At 46.6% G+C, this 9996-nt stretch overlaps 1 protein-coding gene across 1 annotated transcript; it reads right to left on the reverse strand.

The window, feature by feature from the left end:
* Positions 1 to 477: 477 nt before the first annotated feature.
* On the reverse strand, positions 478 to 5285 carry LOC105356312 (lecithin retinol acyltransferase). Its single transcript, XM_023948879.2, has 2 exons — positions 4565 to 5285; positions 478 to 1617 (listed from the first exon to the last, which is right to left on the reverse strand). Exons 1-2 carry the CDS (start codon positions 5105 to 5107, stop codon positions 1465 to 1467), a joined length of 696 nt encoding a protein of 231 aa, XP_023804647.1. The 5' UTR covers positions 5108 to 5285; the 3' UTR covers positions 478 to 1464.
* Between the last annotated feature and the right edge of the window lie 4711 nt (positions 5286 to 9996).

Below are 9996 nucleotides of genomic sequence, written 5' to 3' on the forward strand. Positions count from 1 at the left end.
TCACCTCTCTGAAAACAAACTAACCTTCAACTAAACCTGCTCCAGACCAGGTTATGTTCAGAGCATGAGTTGCTATGGCAACTTGACATACCCTGAAACATACCTCCATTTCTGGAACCGAAAGCTGAGGTTATCTGCTTCTCCATGTCTTAGATTTCCCACATTTTTTCCCAATAGTGCTCAAAGAGTTTGGAGGCAATCAATGGAAATCCCTAGGAGGAGTTTAAGTTTTCAGATGGTCTCAAAGGTGATTTTTTTTAGGGGGGGAATTAGATTCTGTAGTCAATGAGTTTTGATTTGGCACTGCAGTTTCCACAAGCCCCCAATAGAGGGCGACAAAGCTTCACTACCAATAAATGGATGGTGCAGATTCAGTCCTGAACTCGCCCTGTAGAGGGAGACAAAGTGAAGGAATTCAGTTGTGAGCCTCAACAGAAGAATGTGAGGGGTTTGAGTTTTACAGAGAACAGAACAGAACACATTTCTGTTTATTTATTTACATAAAAACTGAATTTCGCCATGGAAACGGGTTCTGTACACACACAAAAAAAACAGACATTCACAGAGGAGCTTCACCAGGCAGCAGCTCTGAAATAAACACTGAAAAAAGTCTGATGGACATGCATGAGTCAGACTGCGGGAGCTCCAACCGTTCCCCAAGAGCATCCAACTAACACCAACTGTTCTCCTGCAGGAGCATCCAACAAACACCAACTGTTCTCCTGCAGGAGCATCCATCAAACACCAACGGTTCTCCTGCAGGAGCATCCATCAAACACCAACGGTTCTCCTGCAGATAAGGCACATCTTTTCACGCAGACGGGAGCTTCAGGAGAATTCTGCTCCTCATCCGATCCGCTGTGATGGATTTAGAACCTCTGCAGATCAGGTAGAACAATTGGACACAAATCCCTTCCAACAGGATCCTTTACTTCTTGTTCTTCTGCATCTTATTTTGAAATTCCTCTGGCTCCTCCAGGTTCCTTCAGAATAAGATTGTTTGAACTCCTGACTCCTTAAGCCCCTCCTCCCTGAAACACTCTCTCCTTATTGGTCACTTTCAGGACTTCCACAAACCTGGAGAACCCAGAGCAGGAGCAGGGTCACCTTTACAGCTCTGGATTGGACCAAGAACTGGACCTTCTGGTGAACCTTAGGGTTTAGGGGATACTGTTCTGTGTTCTTAGGACAGGAAATGTTATAACTTCTGGATAAAACACGTCAAAATTTCCCAGACTAAAAGGAGGTGTGGCTAAACACAAACCAAAATGATTTCTGGCGTGGGTTGAAGGAGACCCCTGACCCGGATGGACCAGCCTGGACCTGGATCTTTGGTCCGTCGGTTAGCAGTCGTGGGATAAATGGAGCGTCAGTCTGTGGAGAAGATGGTCAGTTCTCCGTCAGGAACCTACAGAGGTCCAAATGTTTGCCGGTCCTCGTGGACTGAGGAGCCTCAGCCCACTCTTAGCTGGCCATCCACAGGGTGAAGGGGATCAGGAGGGTGGGCAGGGCGGTGCTGGAGGACACCCCCAAACACGCCATGGAGAGCAGGCCCAGCAGCGCCGTCACCGCCACGTTTCTCCGGTCCCGGATCAGAGACTTCAGCCAGGCGCAGAACTAAAGAGAGCAGGAGACGGGAGTCAGACGGATTCTGTTCACCCCATAGGTCTTGGGTCTTCCCCTAAAGTTTGGACCACCCCTCCCTCTGTGTCTCCTCTAAAGGCAGCGCTAAGTCCAACAATAAACCCTAAAGAGCCCCTCCCCCATTGTGAGTGAGGAACCGCCCACAGTAATGATGGCAAACATTGGGGGGGTTAACAGTTTTGGACCTTTAGGACTGAAGGGAAGTTACTTCAGAAGGAGATGGTCATCTCCTTGATTGGAGATGTGGGCGGGGCCATTGGGTCGGACACCCTTTACCAGGTTTAAGCAGCTGACTGGTTAAGGAGACCAAAAACTGGACTCATATGAGAGTAGCCATACTTCAAAATACTAAAGTAAAGTAGTAAATGGTAAAAGAACTACTCAATAGTTTTAAAAAGTGATTTGTACTTTAATTCTGTTGTTTCTAAATATTAGAATAAAGTTTTTCACTTACTGATTTGTTTTGCAACAATTAAACTTTCACTAATGTTTAGAAAAAAATGTAGGAGAAATTACAAAGAAAACTACAGAAACTAGAGAGATTGGCCAAAAGTAGCGGAAGTACTTGATAGTGAGATACGGTCAAGTACAACTACTCTCAAAAGTGCAATTAAAGTAATACTTTAGTAAATGTAACTGTAACTTGGAGTGAGTGGATCCCTGCTTCAGGGGTAAATCCGTCCTGCTGTTTGCCCTCAGTCACCCTTTAATGAGCCTGGGGGAGGCAGACGGGACCCCCAGCTGCAGGAGGAGAAGGAGGTGAGCCCCCATCTGCTCCTCATTACTGCCCCATTTAGCAGTTGAACTATGTGGCAGAACGTTTGATCACAAAGAGACAAAAAAAACTACATTTAGATTATTTCTACAAAGTAGAAAATATGTTTAAATAGAAGAAAACATTTAACTCTGTTTACAATATCCTGTGTGCGCTAATAGTACTTCCTGTTCATCAAAGTAAAAGCTCAGAGGACTCAAAAATCCTCTACTGACCCCTCAAAGTCTGCTAAAGAAGAGAAGCATGTCGTCTGTAAAGATGATGAGCTTTAGGGAGGAGTCACAGAACCAAACCTTTAAAAACATTTAAGAACATCAAAGTAAACGTTTCATAATCTGACTTTATGCTGAGATGAACCAACTCCTTATTAGAAAATGTTTGGATTGACATCATTTCTGAATTCTGCTGATATTACAACGTCAAAACTTTATTAGCAAATGCTAGCAGGGAAGCTAACAAACCAAGAATGTAGTCTTTCAACGTTATGAGCAAACAAACAATGGGAGGTGAAACCGAAGACAAAAATCAATAATTAAATATCAGATTTAAACTTTTTCCCAGATTTTTATTACCGTAACTAAAATGATAATGGTCTTAGTCTTTGTACGGTGAGGCCACTGACTGTATAAGAGACCTGGACCGAGCACGTGTGACATCAAATCAGCTTTTTACCGATGCGGACGCCGTCCTGTTGGAACCAGACGTCGCCAATAATCAGTGATTGGTCTGAGTCGTCCACACCCCTACCACTTGAAAGAGGGCTACATTAACGCCAAACAGTGTGATGGGGGGGGGGGGGGGGGGGCTTCCAACAAGGTCACTCCTGATTGGCGAGTGTGGTTGCCATAGAAACGATAACTCATGCTGACTCTGACCAATCACTGCTTGCTGACGTCGTCCGGCTCCAACATGGTGGCGTCTGTATCGCGCAAAACTGGCGAATGAATTAACTTGATTTGATTGGAGGCGGTTCTTATATACAGCCAAAGAGAGACAAGTTAATATAGTAGGAACATCCCGGACAATCCCCCAATCCGGCAGAAACAGAGGCCTTTCTCATGAATGTGAGGTTCATTAAAGATGAAAGTCACTTTTCTGGACGCCACGCGGCTAAAGCATGTGGACCTGGAGGCCCCGCCCCTCTGCCTGTGTGTCGCTTTAACACAAACACCAAAGCAAATTAAGGAGCAACTCTGTGGTGTAGAAAAGCCAGGACTGCCCTGCTGCTTCATCCTCCTCCTCCTCCTCCTCCCTGTGCACTAACTGCTGCTGTCTGCTTCCTGGCAGGCGTCTGGGGTCTCAATGCTTCTCTTGTTCTCAGCACTTCTCTAGGACTGACCCAGATTTTTTGGGGTAAAAAGCAGGCGGTCAGACTAAACGCAGAGCCGTGTCGTCAGAGAGGAGAGCTCTGCGCTTTTCTGCTCCTCCTCATCTGCATCCAGATGTTTGCAGGAGCATGAATGAGGCTGCAGCTGCAGAGGACGTTTCTGCTCTGTGAACGTTTAGCAACAAGCAGAGAATCCAATGACTCAGCAAAAGAGCTGCATCCTGATCTGTGGCTTGCCGAGTCATACCTGATGCCTTTTGCTTTGCCCTTCAGACCTGCTTCACCTCCAGAACCAGATTCTGGAGGATTTGGAAAATCTTGAAAATCCAGATTCAGATTTTCATAGAAACTATGATTAAGGTTTTTTTTTTTGGAGATGTTTCGACCTTCAGTGAAAACAAAAGAACTGAAGGTTTGTGGGGTTCAGGTGAAGCTCTGAGCCCATACGGGACGGACCCCGCTGACCCCAGGGGGACAGACCCCCGACCCACCCTGCGGGAAGGACCCCGCTCCCCCTGCAGGAGCTCATGTCTCCACAAACAGTGGGTGTTGGTGTGGAGCTCCTCAGCAGGATCTTCTGATGTTTATCACAAATCTTCACGTTTTTAAAGAACTTCGTGAAAGAATTTCCTTAAATTATTCACATTTTTAGTTTCCATGAACGTTTCTCGTTGTAGAAAATGAGAAGATCCAGGTTTTTTGCTTCTTTAGCTGAATCTTCTCATCTCCCTGGACTTCCCTCCTCAGCTTTTGGATCAGATTCGCGCCTTCAAGGTGCGCGCTCCTCCGGGCATCACCTGTGCGCGCGCGCCGCTCACCTGGTCCGTCTGCAGGCTCTGCGCGCTCCCGTAGCGGCAGAAGGTGACAAAGTGCTCGCAGTTGTTCCACAGCAGGCTGTAGGCCACGCCGCCCAGCAGCCGCTCCGCGCGCCGCGCCACCTCCTCCGCGGGCAGCGGGGCGCGGCGCACGGCGCCGTCCATGGCGTTCAGCAGGATGCGCGCGCCGTACGCGAAGTCCTCCACGGAGTCCACGCGCACGCTCGCGCGCTTGGAGAGCACGCCGAGCAGCAGGCGCGTGTTGGTCACCATCTCCTGGATCTGGCGGCTGTCGGCGGTGAGCGCGGGAAGGATGTCCGGGATCAGGTGCGCCACCCGGTTCTCCCCCAGGTAGATGCCGAAGTGGGTGAAGAGGGTCCGCGGGACCTCCAGCAGGTCCCCCCGCTGGAACCTCTGCGCGCCCCCGGGGGGGTCCTCGCGCTCGCAGCGCGTGCTGTCCTTGGCATGGGGGGGCAGCAGGCTGGAGAGCTTGATGTGCGCGAGGAGGAAGAGCCTCTCCAGGAGGAAGATGAGCGTGTCCAGCATGATGGAGGAGAGTGGAGGTCTGAGGCGCGCGCGCGCTCTCTGAGGGGTTTTGCTCCTGCGGGGAGGGGGGCAAGGCCTGAGCGGGGTGGGGGACTGGGGGCAGTTTAAAATCCAAACAGGAACTTTTAGGAAATAAATAAATAAAAAGAAAAAACAGAAAAAAGTTCAAAATAAAAAAGGAAATTATGGAAATACAAAAGATACTGAAACGCAAAAAAAGTCAAAAACTAGTATTATGGCAGGAAAAGGTTACAAAACTTTAAGAACATTTTTTTTAAAATACCTAATTTTTAATTTTCTGCTTCCATTAACTTTGACTGAGAATAAAAAACTTTAACAAACTCTTGGATTTTTTCTTTCCAGTCTTCTGCTTCTTTAACTAGTTTCATCATTTGGAGAAATCTGGTTTTCCAGCGGGACAGTCAACCACCCGGCTGACCAGGACTGGTAAACGGTCATGTGACCCTGTCACTGATCTGGGTTCTGGTGTTCTGAGTCTGGACTCAAACGGGTCCTCAGAGTGACCCCCCCTCATCCAACCGAAGCGGAGAGGACCCCAAAAGAGACCCAGACTCAAACAGGAAGGGACATGTCTGTAGAGGTAGATGGTTCTTTAAGGACCCACTCTGAGGAAAACCTTTAAAAGGTTTAGGTTAGATCACATTTCTTTAGTCAGATGACGTACGGGGGGGCCACAAGCTCCCTGCTCAGAGCTCCTATAAAGGCGGAGCCACTATACTTTGGTGATCCATGCCTGATTACGTCATTTTTGATCGTTTTTTGCGTCTGTCGATGTGCTCAGATGTCAGTCGAGGGTTTTGAGTGACGGGTCTGTTCCACATTTATGGTTGGTTGACAATCACACATATTCTATGTAGTTTATACACAATTATTCAGTAAATTTGCGCATTTGTGTGTGATTTTTCGGGATCCAAACACAAATGTATGTCTTTCCAGGACCGTTCCACGTTTGTCTAACAGACTTTTCATGCATGAACCACCAATGTTTAACTTTTAGATCACGTAAACGGCGCACACATCACGTTCAAATGACGTGATTGACCCACGAATTTTGTTTTGGCTTTTGTGTTGGTTTGCGTGTTCTTTGCGTGTTCTTTGCGTGGTTTAGTGGAACTTCTTCCGTGGTTTGAACGTGGTTCATTCTTCTAAAGACCACGTCGTCTCTCACTTTTTCATGTTTATTCAGGTACGACCCATTTTCATTGGTGCCATATAAATGTACGTAGCGGGTGTGACACGGGGAGGGGAAGAGGGCGGGGTCACCCCCCCACAACTCACAGGTGAATTTCTGCTGGACGCCTGCCGCTCTGCAGAAACTATGTCCTAGAAAACGTTTCATCGTAATGAAAAAAAACACCGGGAACGCTTTGAAAACAGCTCAGAAGATGATGGGAGCGGGACTTTGAGAAGGTTAAAACTTTATTTAAACGGTTGAGGGGTGACAATCGTGAGTGCTGCACATGAGGAGAGCGTGTGACGTCGCCGTGGACCTTCATGGAGGCCGCTTTTAGTTTAAGGCTAAACCAGACAAATGAACCATCTACTGTTGATCCACCACCCTGTTTGAAGTCTGGTTCCCCAAATCGTCTTTCTTCGTTATTCTTCAACGTTTTCCAAAAACCTCCAACAAAGATGAAAGGACGATGAAAAGGGGAGATGTGGAGAACTTCTGATGACTCACAGGGTCTGGATCAGGGTCTGCATGCTGGCACACTGGAACCGTTTCTCTCATTGCAAAGTTTCAGTCTGTGCTGATGGCTGAATTTACGTTTAATAAACAAAGAAATGTTCTGTTTGTGCTTTTATTTTGGTAAGTATGAGTCACTGTTCCCTCCTGCCAGTACCAGCATAAACTGAAAGGCTTTTCTCAAATAAAACCTGAAGAATTCCTGATCAAGTCCTCTGGTTCCAGTTTTGGTGAAATGTTTGGTGCGTTTGGCGGCTCAGGACTTTGACTTTCAGTGGAAACTTTTCCCTCAGGGCAGAAACCGCACTCTCCCCGTTACCGGCTCAGCAAATGCTGCTGCACCCATTCATCATCATCATCATCATCATCACCACCAGGGTGGCAGCCGCGCTCCCAAATGGCCTCCCGCACACACACGGGCCCGTGTCCAGACGGCGTGGAGTCGCCGCGTTCGCCGTCTGCATGTTTAAGACGTTTTATGACAAACGACTGAAGCGGCAGACAAAGGTTCCTCTGTTCCTGCAGGAGCTGCAGGAGAGAAGCCCAGGAGCTGGAGAGCACTTTTCCAAGGATTAGAAAGCAGATTTAAGACCTTCATTCACTCTGGAGGAGGGTTTGGGTTCATGCTGCAGCAAAAACACGCTTTACATTCTTTAAACACAAACGTCTCACCGTCCAGATTTGAACATTTGGTCTGTTTGTTTAGAGAAAAACAACTTTATAACAGAAATTCTAAACTTTCCGGACTCATTTCTGATGCCAGAGGATGCTGGGAAGTTGGAGGCAGACACCTCAGCTCAGGTGTGAGACTTGACCTGCTGCACCCCGTTACCATGGAGACCATTTTCTCACTGGCAGAAACAGAGAGACGCAAAGACAACGCCTTGCTTTGAGACGTAAAATAATGACATTTCCTGGTCTCTGTGTTTGTTTTTGTGTAACTTTGCATCTTCTCATTGTGTTTTTTCAGCACAGTTCTGATTGGCGGTTGACTTTGTCCATGGATCTCCTTGGCGGCGTTTCTGAATGTGTTTGTTTCACTAAACCCACATGGATCTTTGATTGTTTTATCCTGGACTCATTTGACTTTTGGGAGTTTAAAGAAGAAATGTGTGAAAATGTTGAGTCTGTCTGACAAACAGACAGAGAGGAGTGTACAGCCTGAAAACATCCAGAACTCTCCTTCACAGATCTCACCTGTGTCAGCTTGTTTTGGTAGCTCCCAGGATAAACGCCTGAACAGCCGATTGTGACGCTTTGCACCGACACACAACACACATGCTGCGTGTCGGTGCAAAGCCGCCTTCCTCCAGAATCCGTTGGAACTCTTGAGCCGCGTCAGTGGTGGAGGAGTCGGGAGGATTCGAACGCTGAAGCTCCAGCCTCGACATCAAGACAAACGATGAGTGGATGTTCTGCCGTTTCAGCCGTGAAGTTTTCCTTAGCAACACTGTTTTAGGCTGAAGCAGGTGTGAATAAGCTCCTCCCCTTAGGTTTCAAACCTGCGGTGATTTGTCACACGGCGTCACACGTCCAGGCGAAGCGACGAAGACGATGAAAGGCCAGAAAGAGGCCGTGAAGGCGGGAACAAAGGAGAAGACAAATGAGCAACGAGATGTGATTTATCTCCTTTTCTGGGCCGTGACAGCATGACGGACACGATTCAACGCCGGAGAAAGGAGTCCTTCCCTGGAGTCAGTCATTCTTCTGTGCTTGGAAACACATTCTTCCCACAGACAAAGTTTCTTCTTAAGCTTTAAATATTAAAATAAACCCCTAAATGTCAAAATGCAACACACTCTGTTGTCACTTTTTCCCCGACAGCTCAACAGTCGTCCACGATCCTCATTTTTCTGCAGATGTGAAAGATTAACGCACAGATGTGTTTACTTCATCTCCCGTTTCCACAAAATGCTTCAAAAGCAGGAAAATGGAAACAGAAACGGACAGAAATCCTAGTTTTTGATCAACGCCAAAGATTCCTTCATGGATGAAGATTCAAGCCTCAAGTCAATGTCTGTTGTTATTGATTCAAAATAAATGTCGTTTATTTGACTTAAAAATCTCTGGACTGTTAAACTAAATGAGCAGAAATTTAGTTTCTTCATTTCAAACATTTGACTAAACATCCTTTGTCTTTATCTGAATATCAGGAGGAAACCGGTTAACTCTTTGTGTTTTATGTCTGGATTCATGTGAAACGTTGAGCTGATCTGTAAAGGAAGCTCGTTAACCTTTAAAGTCCCACTGCAATAGAAATGCTGTTTCCAACACGTTCTTGAGGCATTTCTATGGACACAAGAGAAGGAAAATGAGGCTTTCAACTGCATTTATGATTTTCCTTTTATTCAAATCGTTGTGAATCAGGAGCAGATGAAAAAATGTTGTTTGATCGTATTTGTGATGTCATAAGTAGGCTGGACTCCATTCTGATCATCCACTGTCAGACCAACAGATCCATGACCGTCTCTGTTTTCCTGGTGAATTTCTGATAAACACCTGCCGCTCTGCAGGAACTAAGTCCTAGAAAACGACGCCGGTTTTTGGATTTTGGCTGAAAACGGCATCGTTAGAATGAAGACGACTCTGAAAGCAGATCAGAAGATGGTGAGGGGGACGTGAACTCTGGACTTTCAGTTCCAGAGTTCACGTTGTCTGAACTATCGTAACTGTTTATGCAATGAGTGCGAGGAAAGCAGCTTCACGTCGAGATGCGGTGCTTAGTCGTAGTAAATACTCACGAAATACAGAGAGAAGCTGAGAAAGCAGCCACAGAGTGTGTGATTCTGTGTGTTAAAGAGTTAAAAATAAAAAGGGAAGATTTAAAAACTTGGCCTCACATGTAAATGTGTTCCTGCTTTTTACTTCAGCAGACATTCAACTGATGAAGCTTTGACCCACATAAACCTGAGAAGCTGGAGTTTCTTTCTTTGCTGAAGATTAATCGATGTGTACAAAAGTGCTGGCAGTCCCCAGACTGACAGCAATACAAGAACACACACACACACCTTTCAGCTCCATTCATCATCTGCCACCAAGCCGTTCTTTCAGCGGTTCCATCTCTGTCTGCAGGCTTTCAGGTCCAGTCTGGTTCCATCTGGTGGGGGTGGTGGTGGGGGGTCTCTCTGTGTTTCTGTAACCAAAGTTCTCTGCATCGGTTTTCTTTTGTTCTTGGAAAACA

The sequence above is a fragment of the Oryzias latipes genome, chromosome 18 (assembly GCF_053564925.1).
Source record: "Oryzias latipes strain Hd-rR chromosome 18, Olatipes_Hd-rR_3.1".
In the NCBI taxonomy this organism is placed as follows: Eukaryota; Metazoa; Chordata; class Actinopteri; order Beloniformes; family Adrianichthyidae; genus Oryzias; species Oryzias latipes.